The sequence below is a fragment of the Rhinatrema bivittatum genome, chromosome 4 (genome assembly GCF_901001135.1).
Source record: "Rhinatrema bivittatum chromosome 4, aRhiBiv1.1, whole genome shotgun sequence".
Taxonomy (NCBI): domain Eukaryota; kingdom Metazoa; phylum Chordata; class Amphibia; order Gymnophiona; family Rhinatrematidae; genus Rhinatrema; species Rhinatrema bivittatum.
Window position 1 is genome coordinate 247687063 of NC_042618.1, and position 26563 is coordinate 247713625.

General features: G+C 43.3%; 1 protein-coding gene across 3 annotated transcripts in view; it reads right to left on the reverse strand.

Annotated features, from left to right (window-relative positions):
• Positions 1-26563, reverse strand: part of TMTC1 (transmembrane O-mannosyltransferase targeting cadherins 1) — a 717359-nt gene that overhangs the window by 33758 nt on the left and 657038 nt on the right. For all 3 annotated transcript variants that reach the window (XR_003856434.1, XM_029599999.1, XM_029599998.1), the window contains 3 exons: positions 14175-14277; positions 8578-8713; positions 7679-7823 (listed from right to left, as the gene is read on the reverse strand). Coding sequence is in view for 2 of the 3 variants with exons in the window: in XM_029599999.1 (XP_029455859.1) it covers positions 7679-7823; positions 8578-8713; positions 14175-14277 (384 nt within the window). In the remaining variant the exon portion in view is untranslated. The remainder of the gene's footprint in view (positions 1-7678; positions 7824-8577; positions 8714-14174; positions 14278-26563) is intronic.

The window sequence follows — 26563 nt, forward strand, 5'->3', positions numbered from 1 at the left end:
GTTCAGCAGTAGCTGCATATTCTCATACGTTTCTTTCATATGAATGGCATGTCTGACAGGTATTGATGGGTAGATATTGCCATTCTGTTGGGTCGTGGTCACATCCGAGAGCACAAAACAATCCATTGATGTCACAGGAAAAAGTCAGACTATCTACTTGGTTGAAATATTTTGTAAAATCTTCATAACGGCTGTGAAATACTGAAATTTTCATATCAGATGACAAAAGATTCCATCCTTGCAGCCTTGACCCAAGCAGCTCCGCCTGACTCTTTGATAAAGCCAAATCTCTGACCAGATCATTCAGCTCTGACTGAGATATTAAATGAGGATCGTTGGATGTTGATGGCAGAAAGTCAGGATCAGCCGCAGCTTCCATCTGTGATGGCTTGCCATCATCGCCTACCTCCTCATTAAGTGTCCACACCTCTGGCGGTTTTGGAACAGGAAGACTGTCTTCATGCGGCACTGATCTTATTGCCGATACAAGGTTAGGGTACTCAAACTTCCTGTTCTTTGATGAGTATCCTGACACATTCGTCATGCAGAAGTAACAGTCAGTTATATGATCTTTCTGTTCCCTCCATATCATTGGGATGGCAAACGGCATGGATGGTCGCACACATTTCAGCCAAGCTCGTAGACTACTGGCACAAGATGCGCAACATATATGAGGAGCCCATGCTCTGTCCTGGTCACCAATTTTGCACCTGAAGTATAACTCGTATACCTTCTTAATGAGTGCAGTCATACTCCTTTTCTGTGCTTTCAGAGTAAACTCATCACAGATGTAACAAAACATGTCACGACTATTACGACATTCATAAAGTATATGAAATTAAATCCACAAGCTTTAAACTCAACAGTTTTAGCGATACGATTCGCTCATTCACATAGACGTTGCATAGGAGACTACTCATTGCTGTTGCTTATATAAGGCTTTTTCATCATGGAAACAAGTTGGAATCTTGCAGCCGAGCTGGGGCTTGCCCGAGCAAGTTCTGGCATGATCAGGCAGAGTTTCTTGGTGTATTTTTTAAACAGTTAGTCTGTTACATGTTACATTGCTTATGGCTGTCAAAAATATGACATGAATTTTAAAAATCATAAAAACTACTGTCCAGCAAGAAAATATATGTACACAAGATTATGTTTTAAAATTTCACAATTATTGTAACACAAAATTGTCTGTTTCTCAAAAACCTTATGTGATATACAAATTTCAAAGTAATATCTGTGTGATCAACATCAAAAAATCTATTTGGAACACCAAAAAGACTGAAGGAAACAAAAACTTTGTTAACTAGTGTTATAAAAGAGAGAGAAGAAGAATGATAAACTTGAATTCAGGAGCAACATACCTGCCTTTGTTTTTGGGAATGTTAACCATAAGCATAATATGGGAAACATGATTGATATGGCTTATTTGTATTTTGTGAAAGCTTTTGATATATCAGCCTGTGAAGGCTATTTTTCACATCAAGAAAGATGGAGGTTTAAGGATAATATTTGAAAGTGGGTTAGAAACTGGATGAAAGGGACGTAACAGAGTCACAATTAATAACACACTCTAAATGAAACGAGGTGACAAGTAGGGATTCACAGGGGTCTGTGCTGGAACCACTGTTATTAAACAACTTTAATCAATAACCTAGAGACAGGAACAATGATGCTATTTTTGCAGACATCAAACTTTATTATACTGTAAATCCATAGCAAGACAATGATTTTACAGAAGAATTTAGATGCTTTGGAAAACTGTGGATAAATACAGGGTAATGCATTTGGTGCATAAAAATGAATAGGTATAATATATTTTGAATGGTAAAATACAGATACATGCAAACGTTTAGGCAGTTCTGGTCAAAAAAGATATAATTGCGATGGAGAAGGTACAGAGAAGGGCTACCAAAATGCTAAAGGGAATGGAACAGCTCCCCTATGAGGAAAGACTAAAGAGGTTAGGACTTTTCACCTTGGAGAAGAGACAGCTGAGGGGGGATATGATAGAGATGTTTAAAATCATGAGAGGTCTAGAACGGGTAGATGTGAATCGGTTATTTACTCTTTCGGATAGTAGAAAGACTAGGGGGCACTCCATGAAGTTAGAATGGGGCACATTTAAAACTAATCGGAGAAAGTTCTTTTTTACTCAACGCACAATTAAACTCTGGAATTTGTTGCCAGAGGATGTGGTTAGTGCAGTTAGTATAGCTGTGTTTAAAAAAGGATTGGATAAGTTCTTGGAGGAGAAGTCCATTACCTGCTATTAAGTTCACTTAGAGAATAGCCACTGCCATTAGCAATGGTAATATGGAATAGACTTAGTTTTTGGGTACTTGCCAGGTTCTTATGGCCTGGATTGGCCACTGTTGGAAACAGGATGCTGGGCTTGTTGGACCCTTGGTCTGACCCAGTATGGCATTTTCTTATGTTCTTATGTTTTAATGAATCTATAACTGAACAGAAGCTGACACAACTTCTATATGCTACAAGGTTAAACATGACATATTTCTGCAGTTCTTAATCCAAAATTACTATTTGCTGGTTTTTAACATATTGAAAATAATGTACAAAAGTTTGGCCACACTTCTAGTTGATTCATTACTATATTTTTTAAAAGTTAAGGCCCATAAATTTGATTGACTTATTAGGCCTTCAATTAGTAGATGAACAATTATGTGGATGAACAAATACTCTGAACTTTCTAACCTTTTTGGTTGTGATATTTCTGCCTACTTTCAACAACCACGGTACCTCTAAGCAACTGTTTGAATATTTGAAAATAAAGATACTGTAATTCACTCTTACAAAGCAGGGCAAAGCTATAAAAACAATCTAAATTCTTCTAGAAATTTCAACAGCCAGAAACATTGCTAAGAAATGGAAATTACAGTATCTTGTGTGGTTGTGGCCTCACAGTTTAATTTTTGTTTCATTAGTCCAAAGCATTTTGTTCTAAAACGTTTGAGACATATCAAGGTTTTATTTTGCATACTTTAGACCATGAGTTTTGTGATGAGGGGACAGACTGCAGTCCCAAGCAGATCACTGTTGAATAAACAATGCTATACTGTGGACCTGAGGACTTCTCCAGTGTCAGCTAAACTTTGCAGCGTGTTGTTTGCAGTGATCTGAGGGTTCTGTTTTGCTGATCTGAGCAGTTTTGGGGCAGTTCTATCAGAGATTTTTCATGATCTTCTAGATTTTGCCGTGACCAACAATTTCACATTGGGGTAGATTTTAAGACCTGCGTGGGGGGAAAATACATGTACACCCAATTTTATAACATGTGCGTGCCTTCCCCTGTTCCCTCCCAGGCCGCTCCAAGGGAGGGAGGGAACTTCCCAACCCCCCCAACCTCACCTTCCCTTCCCTCCCCCATCCTTCCCCCCCTACCTTTTCTTGTTTTTTCTTCTATTTCAAAACTTACTTCAGCCCTGGGTCTGAAGTAAATTGCGTGCGCTGGCTGACTGCCGGCGCGCGATCCCCGGAACAGCAGCAAATGGCTGCTGTGCCGGGAGCCTCTGACCCCATCCTGCCCCTTTTTGCAAGCCCCGGGACTTAAACGTGTTGCTGGGCCTTTTGAAAATAGGCCCGGCGCACGTAACGTTTTGAAAATCCGCCCATTATGTTTAACTTAGACCGCCATTATGGGTCTCCAGTTGTGGCAGAAAGTTATCTCTGAGGCAGATTCTTTGAAAACACGGATCCATGTCGAGTCAAGCATGGGTTTCGTATGAATCACGATTCACATTTATAAGAATTACATCAAGTCATGATAAGTATTGGGCAATTTATTTACATTTAAACAAAATGATTCAGATGGACTGAATCAAATCACGGTGAACCTAGAAGATGTGGTAGGCCTGATTGACAAACTGAAGAGTAGTAAATCACCTGGACCGGATGGTATACACCCCAGAGTTCTGAAGGAACTAAAAAATGAAATTTCAGACCTATTAGTAAAAATTTGTAACTTATCATTAAAATCATCCATTGTACCTGAAGACTGGAGGATAGCAAATGTAACCCCAATATTTAAAAAGGGCTCCAGGGGCGATCCGGGAAACTACAGACCGGTTAGCCTGACTTCAGTGCCAGGAAAAATAGTGGAAAGTGTTCTAAACATCAAAATCACAGAACATATAGAAAGACATGGTTTAATGGAACAAAGTCAGCATGGCTTTACCCAGGGCAAGTCTTGCCTCACAAATCTGCTTCACTTTTTTGAAGGAGTTAATAAACATGTGGATAAAGGTGAACCGGTAGATATAGTATACTTGGATTTTCAGAAGGCGTTTGACAAAGTTCCTCATCAGAGGCTTCTAGGAAAAGTAAAAAGTCATGGGATAGGTGGCGATGTCCTTTCGTGGATTGCAAACTGGCTAAAAGACAGGAAACAGAAAGTAGGATTAAATGGGCAATTTTCTCAGTGGAAGGGAGTGGACAGTGGAGTGCCTCAGGGATCTGTATTGGGACCCTTACTTTTCAATATATTTATAAATGATCTGGAAAGAAATATGACGAGTGAGATAATCAAATTTGCAGATGACACAAAATTGTTCAGAGTAGTTAAATCACAAGCAGATTGTGATAAATTGCAGGAAGACCTAGTGAGACTGGAAAATTGGGCATCCAAATGGCAGATGAAATTTAATGTGGATAAGTGCAAGGTGATGCATATAGGGAAAAATAACCCATGCTATAATTACACAATGTTGGGTTCCATATTAGGTGTTACAACCCAAGAAAGAGATCTAGGTGTCATAGTGGATAACACATTGAAATCGTCAGTACAGTGTGCTGCGGCAGTCAAAAAAGCAAACAGAAATCACAACTTGATATCCAGTAAAAGTAATTCCATTCTTTCTCTCTCAGATTTGAATGTGATAGGGGTTTTTAACTTGTAAAAGAAAGAAACTCCTATGTTATAAGATATATATAAGTAAATATATATTATTACTTCTCTCCCCCAATTATATGATATGTTTGCAAAGAATAAGGATGATTGTTTTTTTTGTTATATGATATGGTTTATTGAATGTATAACATATTTTCCTGTTATTTCTTAAAGAATGTCTTTAATGAAAATAATAAAAGTTTAAATTAAAAAAAAAAAAAAAAAAAAAAAAAGCAAACAGAATGTTGGGAATTATTAGAAAGGGAATGGTGAACAAAACGGAAAATGTCATAATGCCTCTGTATCGCTCCATGGTGAGACCGCACCTTGAATATTGTGTACAATTCTGGTCGCCGCATCTCAAAAAAGATATAATTGCGATGGAGAAGGTACAGAGAAGGGTTACCAAAATGATAAGGGGAATGGAACAACTCCCCTATGAGGAAAGACTAAAGAGGTTAGGACTTTTCAGCTTGGAGAAGAGACGACTGAGGGGGGATATGATAGAGGTGTTTAAAATCATGAGAGGTCTAGAACGGGTAGATGTGAATCGGTTATTTACTCTTTCGGATAGTAGAAAGACTAGGGGCACTCCATGAAGTTAGCATGGGGCACATTTAAAACTAATCGGAGAAAGTTCTTTTTTACTCAACGCTCAATTAAACTCTGGAATTTGTTGCCAGAGGATGTGGTTAGTGCAGTTAGTATAGATGTGTTTAAAAAAGGATTGGATAAGTTCTTGGAGGAGAAGTCCATTACCTGCTATTAAGTTCACTTAGAGAATAGCCACTGCCATTAGCAATGGTTACATGGAATAGACTTAGTTTTTGGGTACTTGCCAGGTTCTTATGGCCTGGATTGGCCACTGTTGGAAACAGGATGCTGGGCTTGATGGACCCTTGGTCTGACCCAGTATGGCATTTTCTTATGTTCTTATAAAAATAAGTACTGAGCAAAAACGGACTTAGGTGACCAATGATTAGTTTATATGAAGACATATCAGTTTGTATGGTGTGTGGTAGCCATGTATGAAGGTCCCCCAAAATTATTATTATTTTTTTTTTGTTTTTACTAATAGAGTCTTAACACAGGTGGATAATTTCTATAGGTGACTGTCTGATTCTACGTTGAGTGGGTCATTTAATATAGTAGTGTTTAACTTTGTAGCCTGTAGAGGTTGTGTCAGCTTCTGTTCACTTAGCGATTCATTGATCAGGGGGTACCTAAACCTTTGCATACAACTATATATGCCAAAACTATCCAGGAAAAAGACAAGACTACATTAGTTGATAAATTGGGTAAGAGTAGACAAAGACCAAAAGCAGAATCCAAACCTAAGCGCATACTGAAACTGGTATGCATAGGGAGGGTAATTTTCAAACACTGTGCATAACTTATATCAATTTTCTTTGCTCACTTAAATTATCTACTTGCATGATTTATTTGGTGCACAAATAGGTTTCCAAAAAAAATGTACATATAGTCAAACTTTACACATACATCCAAACTGTGCCCCAACTCTTCCCCCAGAAATGTCTCCCCTCAGTTGTAAACTTATGTGCAAACAGGATATACGTGGCTTAACTCAGATGTTCTTAACGCTGGAATTTTAACTACTGGTCAGAGATGGAGTAAAGTTTATTGTGCTAGTGTTGGTCTATGGGCAGAAGCCAGAGTTCTGGCGCCAGGACCTGTAACCAGGATTTATATGCATAAAACATGCTTTGTGTACACAAAGATGATAATTTTTAAACAAGCTCATGGGTACACATGTGCACGTGTTTTCCAGCATGCGCACATTGACACATCCAATGTATAACGTATGTGTATATGCATGCACATTATAAAATCGACAAGACACGCATACATGTGCGGACAATTTTATATGTCTGCGTGCAAATACCGCAGTCTACCGCGTAAGCTGGAAGATTTTGTAAGATATGTGCGCCAACGGCAATACCCATTTCCCCAGTCCATTCAGTTAAATAATAAGACTTCCTTAGCCTCCCACCCAACTAGCCTTTCTTTTACTCTATCTGCCCCGATCCTTGAAACCCTGCTGAGCAGCCTAGTTTTTTTGTTTTCCTACTTACACCTCCTCCATAGCAGAAGTAAATTTATGTGGTAGGGGACCCTGGTACATGCTCGTGCACATAAGAACTTATGAGCACATTTTAACTTACAGATCCAAACCACCCATGCCCCGCCCAGACTCCGCCCATGCCCCACCCATTTTTTTGTTTTTTGCATTTGTGCGTGTACCAGTAGGATACGCATGTATGCAGCCAGTTTTTAAAATCCACGTGGCACGCAATGGCCAGAGACAAGCATGTATTTCATGGCTTTAGCATGCATAGGCCTTTTAAAATCTGAAAGTTTCTGTACTGAAAGCATTTTTTGTGCATAAATCATATTTTATGCAAACAAATCTTGTTCTGTGTGCATAAAAATCTTGTATGCATAGAAAACATGAGTTTTGTGCACATATAATATTTTGAGAGACTCCCCTGCTCCCCCGAGTTTAAAATGTGTGATTGGCCTGTGCTGAACGTGCATTTTAAGATGGATTTGTGTAAATGTTTTCCAGTCTGAACACTTTTTAAATTTCAGATGCATTAGTATACTCTTAGCTTAAGGCATCAGGAGTTAAAAATGTGTTTAACCTACATACAGTTTTAACCCATATCTTATTACATCGAGCCCACAGTTCATGATTACAGCTTTAAAAATTTGCCCCATGCCTGACCATGATTTCCCTGAAGTGTATGTACTGACCAGTGCTAGTCGAATCTCCTTGTTTGATGGCTGCAGCGCGACAGATTCTCTATAAACCTGCAAAGCTTCTTCATACCGTCCCGTATTGTAGTAAAGAGCTCCAAGCGGTGACAGAATCTCTGAGTTCCTTGTGACTGTCAATGCTCTAAAATCAGAGAATTAACAAAAACTACATGAAAGAGATGTTTAGGCGTTTGTGTTGCTGAGATGGGAGAAACTGTTCTCTTCAACAGACTCTCAGAATTGGGGCACATACTTCAGCATCTTTTTAATCCAACTGCAGAGATTTACGTCTTGATGAGGTGCATAATATAAGCATCACATTCACTCAGCTGAGAGCAATCCTCTGCTAGCTGGGCCACAGCGAGACTGTAGCTCAGCGGTATGCTAGATGAATCATGTATTTCAACTCACAACTGGTACTCATAGTCCCCACTAAACCCTACTGTGAGGAAGTTCCACTATGGAATCTGACATTGTTTATTGGCCTTACACATGGAAGCAGAGAGTAAAAACACTTCTGTTCATCACCGGACAGTGGGGAGGCACTGCAAGACTATGGGTGGAAGTAGAGTGAGTTTGTTTTAGTTGCTTCGGTCAGTGGGGACATTTACAGCAAAAGGTTTCTTTAATTTCTTGTGCAACCAGTAAAAAAAAAAAAAAAAGCAAAGCTTAAGGTCAGCATTCACTGGAAAAACAAACCACAAATAATCAGATAGCAAAACTACAAGGTACTCTGTTCCCTAAAATGGTCAAAAAATTAAAACCAAAGTGTTACAGGAGAGAAATGGCCAGTTTTATGAAAAAGATCTCTAGCAGGTGCCTTGGAAGGTTTCATAGTAGAGACATTACCGATGCTGTGAGCAAGCAGCAGCAGAACTTACATCTCTAGCTCTTACCGCTTGTACCAAGTTTCAGCTTCTTTGTTCTGCCCCAAAGAGCGATACAGTCTCCCAAGATTAACCATGGCAACGTGATGCTTTGGACGGAGCTTAATCGCTTGCAGGTAATGGGCCGTGGCTTTCTCAGGAACTCCTATATCATACGGAAATAGGAACTCAGAGCTCACAAATTTATCAGCATCTTCAGCATGGAATGACATTTGTTTTTTCTCCTTAAAAATGTCGACTATCTCAAGCACTAAATGTAGGAACAGTGAACTACTAAAAGCCAAGAGAGACTCACATCATATTGCTAACATTAAGCAAACATTCAACAACAGAACATTTTTAAAAAGTACTTTAGACCTGGAATTCAGCTGTTGGGCGAGGGAAAGGGCGCTACATGGTTTTACTTTAAGGAGTTCCAGTCCACTTGCCAGTTTAACTCTGCTTCCCGTCAATAATGATCAAAATTACCGCTACCTGGTTGACTCTGATATATGTGAGTGGTCTCAGTCCTGCTCCTAGCCATTTATTTAATCTACCTAAAACCAGTACCGTGCCTGACAGCCTCCACATTTGGTTTTAGAGTAAGCTACACCTCTACAGCAAACACGACTGAGTTGAAATTTCAAATTCACAATGAAATGTAGTTCTGTGGCACAATAATAATAGTAAACTAATTCTGGAAGTGCTGTGAGGAAGTTGGTGACAAGTTTAATCTCCTGGGGACCATGCGTGCAGTGACTTCTAGCTCCCGTAGCTCAGTTGCACAGAAGCTTGACATACCCCATGCGGCGCATGCAGGTTCCCTGAGTGGGAAAGACAGTTTAATTGCTACAAAGCTAGTTATTCCGCATCCCAGCTACCTTGCTCACAGCCCCTGTGATGGCAGTGGTATGTGGCAAGATGTGAGACCTGGAAGCAGATGAATACATTTTACAGATGATAGCACACCTGACGAATGGAGTAGACAATTTACTTTCATATGACTAAAAGATTTGCGGAGATGCAGTACGCGACTTGTTACCAGTGAAACCTTTTTGGGTACTTTGAAGAGTAATGAATATAGAAAGGACTTAAGAAAAGGAGACGATTATGAATCCTTTAAACTCAACCACACTTTTGGAATGATCACAGATATCCTGCTTCTCCTTCCAGAAAACCAGGACATTTGGCAACTCGGTCCTCCCTCTGAAAGAAAACTGTCATCTCCATGTGTGGTGTAGTGTTTTAAAAGCACATAGGATATGCAATAATAATTGCCTTGTATCAATCATGTTGCAGTTTCTATGAGAGGTCCCTCTTGTAATTCCTCCTGAAGCTCTCGGAGCAGTCATGCTAGCAAGCCAATAATAATTTCTCTCACACTCATAGGATTTATTTGTTTTACATTGGCTGTGATAGGACAAAGCATTTCGCTCAGAATATATATTTTTTTCCATGTGAGACACTCTTCTGAACAATGGGAACAATGTAAAGAATTAACAAAAATAAACCTTCATAGTACAATTATGTTTGAAACAGAGTGTTGCGGCTTGATCTGTGTACTTTAAAATTATTCTGCTGCACTACGCCAGGATACAGTTTTCTTTAGTAAGTGAAGCAAAAGGTCTCAGATGGAATAAGCTTCAAATAACCACTAGGTGGTGCTACATACCTATTTTAAGAAAGAGCCAACTGATAATAATGATGATGATAATAGGTGCTAAATAATAAAAATTAAATGACGATGGTAAAAGATTATATGCACTCTTAATTTTACAAACCATATAGCTAATAAATTCTAGAAGAAATAGGCAGCTGGATTGACATTCCACCTATTTATAGAATAACATCTTACAGCAGTGTTTTGTGTTTTCAATCTTTTTGATGCCAGGGATCAGTTGACTGATCACTTAAACTGAAGTGGATCGGTTGGCTATTAGAGTTGGGGAGATACCTGAAGTGTGGGGGACAAGGCATTCCCTTCTGTGCTTGAAGAGCAAGGGGGGGGGGGGGGGATGTCTTCTCTGTGGCCAAAATACGGAGTGAAGGGGGGAAATGCATATGTTCCCCTCCTTCAGGAATCTCTCCCAGTCTCAACCCAGCCACCCGCTAATGTTTTAATTACAAGAATTATGCCAGAGGAGCTGTGCTTCTTGCACCCAGAGCAGGGGAAGAGAAAAAAAAATCAGGTCTTCTCATTTCAGAGGATAGTGTAGCTAAGGGAATAAAAATACCTCCATTGATGACAGTGGGAGTAGACTCTGCCCCTTTAAGGGTTTGGCATATTCAGCAGCCTTCGTGGCTGCAAAGCCTGCAACTGGAACTGATTTGGGTGCTCATAGACACTTAGTCTCAGTGAAACACTTTTTGACATGAGCAGCCTTTACAATTGCTAACAGGTATAACATTGTAACATGACATTTGTGTTGTAATGTTGTAGTTATTTGTATAGACAATCAGACGCTGTAAGCTAGATAAAGATGCTAAGCTATAAGGTTCTAGAAAAGTTTGAACTGATATGAGATTATTTGACAGTCCATCTAAAACAGGGACAAGGTCAGTTTATATTTTATCTAAGATTGTAGAAACATATCTTGAACTAGGTCGAGACCAACTGATATTCCATCTAAGATTATAGAAAATATTCTTAGAAAAAACATAAGGTTGCTAACGCTGGCAAATTAAAAAAAAAAACATTTACATGTGAGACGAAAATTAAATGACCATATGGCCATTCAGATTGTTTATAACCGAAAACCAATCATAGAAATTTTGACAATTATGTAACCTAGTTTAAGGGTTGGAAATATACAACTGAAATTTTATATAATGCTGTGTTATCAGTAAAATCATTTGAGAGGGAGCTTATACTAGTGTCTTGCATGGCACTCTGCCTCTTCATAAGGCACCTTATTATTTAATGTCCAAGATTTATATTATTTTACAACATTTTAATAAAAACCTTTTCTCTACAGCTAGTGGCTTTAAGCATTCTTATTTTCTAAGAACCACAACAGAGAGGTGGCATCTGGAGCTCAGCTAAGGACAGTATTCATATTTAGACTGCTTGCCTTATCAGCTTTTCAGTGCCGGCAATAGTGAAGAACTAGAGTGCCGTCGTTCTGTCCCTGGAAGCAGCAGCAGCAGCAGCAATGTGCAGCACTGTGGGACCCAGACTGAAGGTGCTACCAGGACATTTTTGGCCCAGCAGTTTACAGCTGTAGAGAATGTCTCACTTGAGGTTGCAGGGAGCTGGTATTTATTCAGTTGCAGAGGGCAGCTGCAGCATGGTGGGTCCGCTTCCTCCTGTAAGGACTGCCAATCTGCAGACCGGCATAAAAGTTGCTGGGGATGCTGCCAGGCCACGGACCAGTAGTTGAGAAACGCTGTCCTAGAGGACACTTAACATTGTTGCTGAAATTTTACTTTGGGATTTTAAAATTTGCTAGACTCTGGAAAAGGCAATTGGTTTGAAACACTGGTAATGACTCTAAGGCATGCTGTAGGGAAAAGTCATAGTTCTTTCTACAGGGACTATAACTTTTTAAAAAAAATGGCTGTTCTAAATAGATAAAGATTCATCCTCATCTCCAGGATTATTTTAGTTTTGGTCTGAATTTGCATGTAAGAAAATATTCCTTATGAGGGAGGGTCCTTAGCACTACCAAAAGCTGAATCTCAGACTATTTGTTAGCCTAATATAGGCATCCTCTCTATCTATCCAACTAATTTGTTGGTCTTTTACAAATGATATTTTAATAGGCTAGCACAGTACTCCCCTTTCTACCAACTTAAGGCCTGAGTCATCAAGGTATTTTCCCATAGACACAGAATAGGAGAAAAGCCTTAGTGAATCAGGCAGTTGGTCTGCTAATATTGTTGTAAACTACTTACAGTAAGTGACAAAAAAGTCCTTCTGAAAATCAAACCTTTATGTTATAGAAACATAGGTACTCACTCTCTTTTTTACTCTGCTTTCCCTTGATAATGTATCTGTGGAACAAGATTTTTGCATTCAGGCTGTTGGCTGGCTGCAGAGGTTTTCAGTATCTCTGGCTGCAGTTTGGTACTGTGATCAATACACTGCATAATTTTACTCCACTTACATAGGGGCCAAAGCAATAAAGTGCGTCCAACCTAACAAGCAGTTGGACACGCATTTTGGTCGCGTGTCCATAACCCCCCCATGCAAAAAGGGGATCAGTGCATCCAAAATGCGCATCCAAACAAAAGTATAGCTAATAGCGCTCATCACATGTAAATGCCACGTAGATGAGGCTATTAGCTATTACCCTGCAATGCAAACAATCCCTGTGCGTCCAAGGAGCACTTTTTAACCCGTAACATTTTATGCCTGCCCTGAAAAAGGCATAAGGTCTTCCCACACATCAAGGGTTCAACTTAAAACAAAAAAAACCTGTATTTCTGTGGTTCCTCCTACTCAGGATTGTTGCCATACTAAGTAGGAAAAACCACAGAAAGCATTATCATGCAAAAAAAAAAAATTGACATAAAAAAAAAACAATTCCAGGGTGCACAATGTACACCCACAATATACATGCTGTGGGTCATGTATATTGTGTGCATATTGTGCCAGTAAAATCGCTGCTGCGGGAAAAAACAGACGCTTGTAAATTGAGTGTCAGTTTTCCTAACCCGCGCACAGCCACGTCTCCTGGATGCCTGATGTCATGAACATGCTAGGGATGCACAATGTATCTCTAGTACGTCCTTTTTAGCACAGCAGCTCATTTGTTTATTGCATCAGGTGCCCAGGAGAGGAGATTGTGCATGTATTAAAAAACGTGCCCAGTTTGGATGCACGTTTTTAGCACGTCCATACTGCATCGGCCTGATAGCGTGGCCATTTCTCTATACTGCACACTGTATGCTGTTCAGATTAAACATGATTTTGTGCTTAGGGAGGGTAACTTTCAGTGGGATTTCCATGTAAAACAGTATTTTACACAGAGCTATGGTCTGTTACAGAACTGTCCGCCCAACAAGTGGGTATAACTTACGTGCGCAAGTCCTGTTTGCGTGCAAGTTTACCTGGACTGGGGAAGCCATTCCCGGAAGCAGAACTGGTGAGGAGTTTGAACTTTTGTGGTCAATTTTTGAATTTAGAAAGTATACATGCAAATTTTCATAGGGAACGTGTGTGGAGATTTTAGGAAGCATGGATTGTAGACTTGGGTTTAGATTGTACATTTAATTATTTGCCGTTGTGTCGGTAGATTCAGTGGGATCATTTTTAAAGTGGACGCAGGTGCGTACGTTTGCTCAGTGCCTCTGTAATGATGTTACAGAGGCACAGAGCAAAATAATTCTTCTGTACACTCAACTTACCACAAACAATCTACTGTAAGGACAACTCCCTTTCCTCACTCCACACACAGAGGCGGCTATGGGGCTTTTTTGTCTTGTGCTGATTAACAACGCTTCCCCCTCCTTGATTTCTGCTCGGCTTCTAACATTCTTTAAATATCTGGCATATTACATAACAAAGTTGATTTTGTTTCTTTAATAGTGATGGTACACTGTCAGGAAGTTGAGGCATAACTCTTCTGAAAACAGGGTCCCCTCCCCCTCCCATCCCATCCCAATAGAGCAGTCATGGGACTCACCGGTATCGACTAAGAAAACACCGTAGTTGTTATGCAAGTCAGAGTTCTCGGGACAGTTTTCTATTCCAGTACGATAAACCTCTTCAGCCTCATTAAAGTTTTCCTTTGGAAAAAAAATAACAATGGAGAAGGGGGAGGGGGTGTTAAAATACATTTTAAAATCCCAACTCTAAATACTGACAAATACTTTTTCCTGAAAAGAAAGTCGTATCACTGTTTCCAAGCAGATTTGTTTGACTTTGATTCATGCAGCAGATTGTAAAGTTCCGGTGGTTTTTTTTTTTTTTATTCAAACTGAAAAGGAACTTAATGATTTTTTTTAAAAAGCACAAAGTAGCCCTACAGATTCGGGGAGCCTGCCAGAATTTCTTACTTACCAGAACTCTGATAATGATGAGAAGAACAATTTTCAATCTTCCAGTCCCCCACCTCCCTCACCCTGGAACTTGAAGGCTCATGGGTACTTTATATCTTCAGGTGTGCAGGCCCGTTTTCAGAGGGAAACGCCCTGGAGAATTTCCCTTAGAAAAGGTGTTGGCCTGCGGGGGACTTGAGGTACATCAGTATCTGCAATGTTTTTTTTGCAGGTGTAAACACCCCATTGGGAAGTAAGCACAAGGAGTTAAGCACAATTGCCCCGTGTGTACTTTGCCATGGCAGCCATAACCCAGCCCCTTTTCCCTGCATGGAAAGAAGAGGCAAATTTTCAAAGTGTTTTTCTTCACAGCATCGCACTCTTTTGCCCGTGGAGAATCCCTCTGAAAATTGCCCCCACTTTGACTGATTTGTACAAGGAGACATTAATAGTGTGGAATTTAGTTAAAACATTTTTTGTATAGTCTTACTACTTTAAGACTTTACTGGATAATATTGTTGTGGCATTTATGCTTTATAGCACATTTCTTTCAGATATATACAGTACATATATATATATAGTATTATATACTGTACTTAAATTTGAACCTACTTTTACAAAATGCAGGTAAGAAGCTATAAGCAATGCCAAGGGGAAAAAAGAATAGGCTGGGCTGATGGCTCAACAGTAGTGCTATGTATGTGCTGTGGGAGTTGTAGGATCTATTTCTCAGTCAGATTTCTACTCCTTGAGCAACTCAGGGCTGGGAAGAGTGCGGAGGCAGTGCTTACTCTTCTAAGGGATGAGGACGCCTGAGCATCATTTAGTGTCTAGATTTGGGATGTGTGTGTACCAGGTTCCAGATGTGGGCCCTTGGCTGGGGAGTGTTGCTGTGATGGCTTTGGCTAGAAGTAGGAGGTAGTTAAAAATGCAGGAGAAGCTGGCTGGGAAGCTCAGTAGCATTGCTTCTCACTACTATGCAGAGGACACTGAGTTTGATCTCTGGGTCAGGTCTTCTGCTCTCTGAGTTGGCCGGTGCAGGAAATGCTATGGAGATAGTATTCACAGTCTCTGAGGGAGGAAGTACCAGTTGTCATGCAATAGCAATAACTGGATGCCAAATTTAGAGCCCAGTACTGCAGGGCTTCAGAAGGTGCCTCTGCCAAGCACCGCTGCTGGGATAACTGGGCTAGGTGAGATGGAAGGGGATATCCCCTTCCAAACCCATGGAATCTGTGAGTAAAGGCTCATGGTGCTAGATGCTAGCCCCAGCTAAGCTGGAAGCCCAAACGACCATGAAGAAACTGCCAAGTTCCCCACCCCTAAAAATAATGCAGGAGGAACCTTGACCAATTACGAACAAGGCAGGTTCTGATTGAGCTGGAACCCCAAAGTAATAGTAGTGGGCCATTAAAAAAACAAAAACAAATACATTAACCACGTAACTTTCTGAATGTGAATTACAATCAGAACTGCAAAATTTTATATCTAGAGAACATAAAAAGATCAATTTGATAGAAAATATGCCATATGTTATAGCATCTGAAGATTGTGACTTTGATGTAGCATAGTAACACAATAAATGGTGCAGATAAAACCCAAAATTCCATCCAGTCTGCCCAGCAAGTTGCTTTTGGTAGTAACGGCAGCTCTGTGCAGGTTACTCCCACGCAGAAGTGTTATACTTAAAAAGGTGAATTTTAAAAGCCCGACATGCACATTAATTAGGTGGTGTGCAAATATGTTGGGCTCACTTGTGCCGAGCAGATTTAAAAAGCCACCGAGATGCACGTGTATCTCCCAGAGCGTGCACATCTTGAAAGTTTCCTAAAAGGAGCGGGGTGTGGGCATTTCGGGGCGTCAACCTGAGATGTGCACGAAAATACTTTCACAATCCAGCACATGCTGAGGTACCCTGCCACGTGACTTTACTTCTGCCATGGTGGAGGTATAAGTTAAAAAAAAGAAAAACAGGCAGATCTGTGGGCTTTTGAAGGGTCGAGGCTAACTGGGGAGAGTGAAGGCTATTATAGATGGGGGTTTGAAGGACCTCTCTCTTAACTGGGCGAACTGGGGACGAACTGGTAAAACTGGGAATAGTGTTGGTGCGCGCCCCTTTTAAAATCCCTCAATTTATGCGGCAGAAGCGGCATTTGTGCACACATGCGCACACCCGCTTAAAACCTCTGGCACACGTGTGTGCAGCCAGGCTATTATATAACATACACGCCCATATGCGCACGTATGTTATAAAATGGCTGCGTTCCTGGGCGCAGGCCGACTTATGCGCACAAATGTGTGCACATGCACCGTTTTGAAAGTTACTGTCAAAGTGAATATAGGTTAACCCTATTTTTTCCATTTCCATCCTCTAGCCTGTAGGGAATCTGCAGTGCTTATCCCATGCCCTTTTGAATTCCATTATTGTTTTTCTTTTCACCACCTCTTCCAGGAAAGCACTCCAGGCATCTACCACCCTTTCAGTGAAGAAATATTTTCTAATGTTGGTTTTCAGTCGATCCCCTTGGAGTTTCATATTGTGACTCCTAGTTCTACAGTTTTCTTTCCAATAGAAAAGATTTGGTGTCTGTACATCATTAAAGCCTTTCAGGTATCTGAATGTCTGTATCATATCTCCCCTGCACTTCCTATACTCCACGGTATACATATTTAGATCCTTCAGCCTCTCCTCATAAGTCTTCCAAAATAAACCCCAAACCATTTTGATTGCTTTTCTCTAAACTGCCTCTGCCTCTATCCTTTTTGAGATATGGTCTCCAGAACTGAACACGGTTGGCCTCCAGGTGAGGCCTCACTAAGGACCTGTACAAGGGCATTATCACCTTCCTTTTCCTGCTGGTTATTTCTCTCTGTGTGGTCCAGCATCCCTCTGGCTTTAGCCACTGCCATGTCACATTGCTTTGATGCCTTCAGATCTCCACACAATCACCCCAAGATTTTTATGTTCTTTCATTAACAGCAATATTTTGCTTTTCCCTCAACTACAGTAATTTAGATCATTTTTATTCATGACAGACCTTGAGAGATATGATGTGCTGGTGCAGCCAGTATAATGAATGTAAACACAAGGACTATATATTGCATATATTAAAATATTATAATGCCATCCTCCTTTATATTCTCTCTGTGTCTAGTCCTTGTTCCCATGCCTATTGTCATGGGGTGCCAATCTGGAGTCAGGATACATCTCCACAGGAGTGGTACAGGACTGCAGGGCTGGATGAGCGCTGGTCTTCTGCCTAGCCAGCCTCCTCCCCTGCACATTGTGCCCTTGGGTTCTGGGGACCGGTAGGGCTTGTCTCTTGGTGTACATCATGGCTGGTCTTTCGTTGGAAGCTGGGCTACTGCTGGGGCTTGGCAGGAGTTTGATAGAGACGTGGCTGGAGGCTGAGCTGATAACGAGGTGTGGCAGGAACTGGAGACAAACAAGGCTGGAGGTTGAGCTGATACTGAGGTGTGGTGGGAGCTGGAGACAAACAAGGCTGGAGGCTGATCTGATATTGAGGTGTGGCAGGAGCTGGAGACAGACAAGGTTTAATACAGGCTCATACTGGGGATTGGCTATGGAGTACAAGCTGGGGCTAGGTACAGTGTACAAGCTGAACCAGGAACAAGGGCAAGACTAGGAAACAGACAAGGACCTGGACAGAGTGGCACAGAACAGAATAAGGACCGCACAGGGCGGCACAAGACAAGACAAGATTGGACTAGACAAGGACAGGACTGGACTAGACAAGGACAGGTAACAATGAACAGAGAAGCCCAACAGGGCATAAGGTTGGCTAGGAGAACCTAGCAGCACCAGAGGTTGAAAGGTAAGGCAGAGAGACCTAGGGGCCAGGGAGCAAGGGAAGGAGGCCTGGAAGGCAAGCAGAGCAAGACAAGTAGACCTAGGAGGCCAGAGAACCTGGCAAGGAGGCCTGGGAGGCAGGAGGCCAAGAGAGGACACAGGGCATGCAAGAAAGCCTGTGTAGACTGCAAGGTAGGACAGGAGACCTGGGTAAGCCACAAGGCAAGAAAGGAAAGCCAAAGTAACTTGATGAAGAGGCATTGGTGGACTGGTCAGGCTGGCTTAAGTAATGTAGGAACTGTTGAGTCAGGTGGACAGTGAAGAAGAGACTCAGATAGCTGGTATCAGAGCTTGCTGGAGGCCTCTGCTGGTGGGGAAGTGTCATAGTGAGTAGAACCAGGGCACGGTGAGGCCGTACAGCAGGTGAAACCGTGACACCAATCTAAAAAACTGTTGTTTCTCTTGAGAAGTAGCACCCATACCACATAGTATATTCCAGAAGTATGAGCCCCTATATGTTGAGCCCTAGTGGTAGTGCCCCAGAGAGCTTTATGAGCATGTTCTAGGCGGAAGTGTTCAGAGTGTGATCAGACAGTGTGTGAAGCATAATATGTGTGTGGAGCAGTTGTGCAGACAGGAGCTGAGATACAGAGACACTTCCAGAAGCATGGCAAGAGAAGAAATGACTGGCTCTTAGTGAGACTGAGTTCTTTGGAGGAATATGCAGTCCCATGTGTGAAAGAAGTTCAGTCTGGTGAGGACATGGAATAGTGAGTAACAAAACAGCTCCTAACAACTATAGCCATCCTAAGGGAACTGACTCCCACTATAAATTCACCTATGAAAGGGATGAATTCCAGGGTGGAAAACGAGGGAAGGAATCCAGAAATGCTCAATGAGGGGCAAGGAAAAGGCATTATGCCATTTAAATCCTTTTGTCTCGTGTAAGAGAAGATATTTGGTGATTTGTTCAATAACTTCAGGGATCCCTCATTTGTGAAATGTGAAATGCTCAGTCTCCAATAACTGGGCAGCCCTGACACCCATGTCCCACCCCACCCATCCTGGCCAGACACTGCATCATTCCACACAAAGGAAAACATGACACATTACTGGGATGCAAATGGCCACAGCCATTTATTAGAATACCCTAACAGGAGAGTCTAATTCAGGCACCGAGTCCTGCCACCACTGACCACCGGGCAGGTGACAATATCTCTGATTCCATCCGCCAAAGCAGAACTGAGGGGGTCATGTGCATCCGCCCAAGTGGAACTGAGGGGGTCTCACCCCATGCGAGTGCCCAGACCGGCATCATGACCGCCTTCACCGGAGGGGTCCTGGGCAGGCTACCACGCAGCAGGTTCCATTGGATGCCTTCTCAAACATGCCTGGCCAGGCCTGACATTAGTCATCCAAGGCCAATCGCCGAGTGGTGGACCTAAGGCCCCTCTCTTCCTTATCAGCACCTCCCTGCTTCCTTTTAATGCTTTCAGTGTTACAATAGCCTTTCCTGGACTCTGTCATTGCCGCCACAGAGATCCTGTCATGCATGGGCCAGGAAGTACCCTTCCGCCCATGCATTATGGGCTCGCCCCACACCAAATGGCTTCAGCTCCTGCATCAAACCAATGAATAACCTCTGCAGAACCTGCTGAAACAAATCATCCCATGTTTGACAAATGCATCTGTCAGGAGCATACAATTTTGCACAATGAATGCCCTCCCATTCATGCCTCAAATGATAGCCACCCATCCACTGAATGGCCTTGGTTACCTGCCGGTTGAACTTGGCACGGTATCTTCCCAGCCATCCAATGCTCCACATTTTTTACCGGGGTATGATTTCGGACCAGCAGATTCTTGAGGAAGGCCTCGATGAGGTATGGTGGATCAGGTCATCCCTGATCATGTTCAACCGAACGAGGCCAGCGCCGTTCTCCAAATCAGTGCTACCAAGGTGGATTATAATGAAACCGCATGGAACTGAGGGGGTCTCACCCCTGTGAACCCCTGGACAGGCATCGTGACCGCCATCACTGGATAGGTTCCGGGCAGGCCACTACACAGCAGGCCCCACCAGAGCCCCTCTTTAATGTGCCTGGCCGTCGATCCATCAAGGCCCAATCCCCCAGGCCTGACATTCATCATCCGTGGCCAAATGCTGAGTGTTGACCCCAAGGCAGTATGCACCCAACCCGGCACAAACACAGGGGAACCATCGGCATGCCTAATATATGATGCAAAAGCTCCGGACCAACATCGGCCCATCTGCTGTATGACAGTTTGTGGGAGACCAATAGTGGCATCACTAGAAGCGGCTCCGGTGCAGAAAGAGTGAGTGCTGAAACACTCACTCTGAGGCCCGCTGAAAACTGAAGTAAGAACAAACCACTACTTTGGGTGCAAAGTTAAGTATAGAGTCGCGGTCACAACTAGACATGTTACTCGACCTTTGACTGCTGTGAACCTAATGAACTGATCGCATGCCCCTCGATCGGTATGTCTCAATCCTAGGCATAGTGTGTGAATCGAGACACTAATGTCCTCCCACCACATGCCCCATAGCTGTGATGCGCTCCGTGATAGCACTGCAAACGCGTCAACACGCAAGGCTCCAAAAATGCAAGAGCAAAACAGACGCCTTGGAAAGAAGATTTATTCAATAGAACAGATCCCGCCTGACTCTGGCCGAGTTTCGTCCTTTTGACTGCATCAAGGGCTCTAAAAAATATAGTAAATATTTGCTTTAATACAAGTATAAAACAACCCAATACCAATTATATAAAATAAATAAAATAAGACTGAAATAAAGTATAATATACATTCAAAGATCAAACGAAAGAGGAGATGGATTGACAAGTGTTAAAATCAAGAACAGAGAAAGAACAAATATTACCTTAAGATCGAATAATTTAAAGAGTATGTACTCAGGCACAATATGTTGTGTCAGAATTGTCAGCTAAAGAATAAGAAGAACATAAAAGTTATATAGTTCAATGTCTCATTGGATTGGATTTTGTTTAAGAGTCTTCCCACTCCTTTTGTGGTCACTATTTAACAGTTTCCAATATGTTCTTAATTTTTACTCCTTTGCTTCCAGTTCCTTATTACCTTGTTCTTTGTAATGTTCTTTGCAATCATTACATTTCACTGTAAACCGATATGATATGTAATATGTAATCTACCACATGAATGTCGGTATATAAAAATCCAAAATAAATAAACAAATAAATAAATAAATAAAAATACAATATTATCAAATTGATTTATAAGTCATAGCTGGATCCCGTAAATCATAAAAAGTTCTCTAATTGAAAATAAATAAAATAAACTCGGCCAGAGTCGGGCGGGTTCTGTTCTATTGAATAAATCTTCTTTCCAAGGCGTCGGTCTTGCTTTTTGTTTTCTTCACATCCGTGGCTACCCTAGACCGACTACCGCTTTGCTTTGTGGGTCCCTCCAAAAATGCAAGCGCAAAAGCAACCCAGAAGAGTGCAGCCTCAAACTCGTCCACTGCTACCACAGGCAGGACACACCAAGGCAGTAACAGGAGGTTATGGGTCAGCAGTCTCTGCATTTCGTGCCGTGGCAAGTGCTCCCAGGCCCAGCCCTGCAACACCCCTTGATTGCGAAATACTGGTCTGCGCAGCCTGTTTCCATCTTCGAGAAGAATTCCAGAGCAGTTAGCTGCGATTGAACCATGTTCCCGGATGGTCCCTGCCATTTAGCGTGTACTATGCCGCTAATCAAGAGATCCTCTGGAGCCCAGTGACTGGACCAGCTGTTTGCAATGAAGTATGCCTCACCTTGTTGTAGCTGTGAATGTAATGATATGGATGGAGCGAGTGATCTTCGCAGCATCTTGCGCACCATCTGGTTCCGAAGGACCACGGCTGCCCTGGGTATCTCTCCGCTGATCAGCTCTGTTTGTAGCACCAGCCACCCGAACAGGGACCACTTGCAGCAAGAGAGAGAATCCACCATCTCACCACACATTCTAAGAACATGCCTCACTGGCACCACAATGTTCATACGCAAACCGCACAACACAAATTCCCACCGCAACTCTGACACCAGGAGGCACCTGGAAGTCTTCTCATTCACTGACCGTACCACCATTGCATTGTCACACCACAATACCACCCACTGACAACCAAGCTCCTCACCCCAGATGTGCACTGTGACTACAATGGGAAAACATCTCAGGAAATGTTATGTTCCTGGTTGGGCCATCCACTGTCCAGTGGTCTGGCCAGCACACTGTGCATCAAGCTCCTTCAACATATACACCAAAACTTATGCCTCCTGATGCATGAATATACTTGGATGTTATCGCTGCTGACTGGTCTAGGAAGCCATGCTGAAACACCGTTACAATCCTTTAGGGACTTAGACCATAAAGCTAGGTCTTCCCTAATTGTCCTGCTTATCCGCAAGTGGTGGTTACAAACCAGACTCTTTGTGAACTGGATTAGGTGGCACAGGAAAACCCTGCCCACAGGAATAACTTGCATGGCAAAGGCCAGGCTGCCTACAAGGGACCTCATGTGCCTCAATGTGACTTTCTTGCTACGCATGGTGATAGACTCCAGATTGGCACGTTTCGCTAGCTTGCCACTTGGGAGTCTGGATTCCATTTGCATGGAATCAAGCTCAATCCCTAGGAAAGTAAGTACCGTTACCGGGCCTTGAGAATTATCCTCTGCCAAAGGGACGCCAACAGCTCATGAAATATGTCAAACAACTTAATACATTCGAGTATACCTCCTCTTTCTATAAACAAGAAATCATCCAGTTAGTGAACCGGTGATGCCAGCCTACATGCCCCTGTGGTTGCCCAATGCAGGAAGGCACTGAATGTTTCAAAACAGATGCATGAAATCCAGCATCATATTGGCTGACATCCGTCGCAACAGAAAGCCCCTTCGAAATGGAAACAGAACAGTGGAAAATTGCTCGGGTGAGCCAGCAATAGCCAAAAGGTATACTCGATGTCCGCCTATGCCATGAGGGTGCCCTGTCCATAAGATCCCCATAGATCCAATACGGCATCAAACGACGCATACTGTACCAAGCAGTATTCTGTCCCAGCTGAACCTCCCTCCTGAGTTTCACCCTGACAATGCTGGCCAGAATGCACACCGAAGGGGCACTGACCACCTTAAAGGATTACAGCTGACCTGTGTGGGGAAACAGCACAGCAAATTATTCGCCCCCACCCTATTAAGGTAACATGCTGACCAGGAAGCACTGCCCGCCACTTCACTGGGATCGGAGCAACAATCCGATCCCAGTGAAGCAATTGTTTTCTGTGTGAAGTGCTGGGCACCGATTACAGATGTGCCTATATCTGCAATTGGCAGAGGCACAGGGTCCCCGGTTGTATCTCCAACAAAAGCCGCTAGGGACTTGCAAGCGATTGGCTTGCCTGCCTCATGCCTGCTCGCTGCGAAAGGACTGCAAGCTCACCTTGGAGTCAAACGATAGCACCGTGATTCCTATGAGCTAGAGGCTGACATCTGTCTTCCCCAAGACAAGTGGAGCCACTGGCCATTTCCTCGCAAAAAAAGGCCCCATCATTTTTTCTAACAGCCTTGTTCCACATTCCCTGTTGTAATGTAACTTTCGCTTTCAGTGTTAACTGGTTTACCCCCTAGTTTATTGTAAACCAGTACGATAAGACCTGGTCTTGAGCATCGGTATATTAAAAGAATTTAAAATAATAAAAAAAAAAAAGTAAATACATACTCAAGCATTGTGAAACCGCTGTGCATCTCATAAGCACCCAAAATAGCGTCCAAGCATGTGAACAAGGGCTGCACTGTAGCGGGCTCTGCATGCATAACCAAAGCTGTTCGAACAAATACATGCACCCAGTTAATGATCCCCTCTGTCGTGCACTATCTGACCCCTGAGCTGACTGCTGGCCACATCCAGGAGAATGCCATGTGCAGACCCCTGCTTCAGAAGCCTTGCCGACCTGGGCACCAAACGCACACCATGAAAGGATGGACATAGGTTTGGCCCATTTCATGCGGATCCCGCCACACTACCCGCATATGGAGATGGAGCAAGCTGACGTCACAGTATATATACTCCTGCACTGACCCCAGCTTGCCGGAGAATCCACCTATGCTGCCAGGACCACCTCCTTAATCTAGCGTGCTACTGAAGCCCGCAAAGCTGGTTTGTCCTGCTTCCTTCCATCATGAAGGACAAACAGGCAATCTGTCTTCTGGAAAGGTTCCAAAACCTCTGGAGTCACCTGAAGGAACAGCTCCCGGCAAGACAAGGCCTGCAGTTCGGAAATTAGGCGCGCAGAACATATAGCCACCAGTGTCCTTCCGCCCCCAAAAAGATACAGGCAAGGTTTCCACCTGCGCCACTGCTATAGGAGCTGGGACAGGGCTGAGGACTGCACCTGAAGAAAGGATTGCAACCCCTGGAAAATTCTACCTATGAAAATGTAGAAGCATCCAGACCGGGATGTATCTAAGGTGTACTCACTGAGCTACCATACCCTGCTGAGGAACCAGTTAAGAGAGTTCCAAAATTAGGTGATCCACCTGAATAGTCTTTACTCAGACCCACATCCAGTTGGGAAGTCAGAGGAAGACAATTCACCCTGAGCCTCCAAACAGCGCTGGCACAAATCGCCGGGCACTCCTGTCTGAGATGCCTGTAGATGACAAGCAGTGCAAAGAGAAAGATGCTTTGGCTTCATAGGCACAGACGCCATGATAGCCAACAATGCATTGAGCGGTGGCCAGAGGCATGTGACTAGCTGTTTTTGTTTTTTTTTTAGTTAGGTGCTATACTAGGCGCCTAAAAATTATCCATCCTAAACTTAAGTGCACACACCTAGGTTGCCAAAATTGAAGCACACAAAAAAACCTTAAACGCACAGTACCATCTACATGCACAGGAAAGCGTGTGGCCACTACACGTCGCTTAACATGGGCGCACAGAGGCCCCATTGGGTGCCCAAAACTGAGACACACTCGCCGGACAGACAATCCAGTGGAGGGCAGCCTTAGAAAGTGCGCAAAAAGCCGTTGTGGCCTACCACACAGCGCGCAACGAAAAGCCTCAGAGTGGGGCCTCGCCTAAGGAGGCTGCTCAACCTGCATGAGCCCGCCAAAGCAAGGCTGGCCGACCGACTGCCACACTATGCAACTCTCCAAGGACGGCAGACTACTGCATTCGTTCGATACTTGGTGCTGCACGTTCCCATCCCCTATTGGCCCGTGGTGCCATCGGCAACCTATTCTCCATATCTGCCCCATTGCCAGGACGGCTTTCCTGACCACATGGACGCCACCTATACAGCTCTCCCCGACGGCTCAATTGTGGCTCCAAACCCGGACCCGGCCACTGCCCACACCAACCATACTTGCCTGAAGGCCCGCGATCAGGGCACCCCCACCGCACAATTCGTGCGTGAATCGCACTGCGTTGGGGCCCAGAAAGGAAGAGGCTGAACAAGAGGAGCCGGCAGGTTTTAAATTTCCCACCGGTCTCCTCTCCCCAGTCGTCGTCATCGCACCGCTCCTCCAGGCCAATTGAATGGTTCGGTGTTGGGGCGCATTATGATGAGATCACCACGCCCGATGCTGGACCAACTGGGAGGAACGGCGTCACGAGCAGCAACAGCCCCTTCATTCACGACGCTTCACCTTGGGGTGCTGGGTCCAGGTTGCTGGCACTATCACCACCATCAAGGTAGGGAAGGAGAAGGGACCCCCCTTGCCCCCACACAACTCTGGAAGCCTGGTGTGATGGGGGGGGGGGGGGGCAGCACCCGCTCGGATCCATCGGGCGCCCGGTTATTTGCAGCACCCACACATCCATGCTTGGGGGGCTGCCCATTACTCAGCAGAGATTTATGAAAACTGTGTATACGCAGATGTGTCTGTGGAGCAGCTTGTAAATAAAAGTCAGACATTTTGGAACCACAGATTTGAAGTTGTCTGTCATCATTTGAGGTCTTGACCGAAATAAAACTGTGCTGACACAGAAAGCACTGTCATGCTTTACACTTGAGTACTTTCACCTTTGATACACTATTCCAACTGATAGACCACAAGTTAAAAAAATATCAAGACTGTTCAGGTCATTGCCCCTGAGCACCAACCCCATAAAACTGATGGGGTAGGGTGTCATAGCTTTACCTTTTCTTCCCAGTCCTTTGCCGTGTTCCACACTGCTCTCTGCATCTTA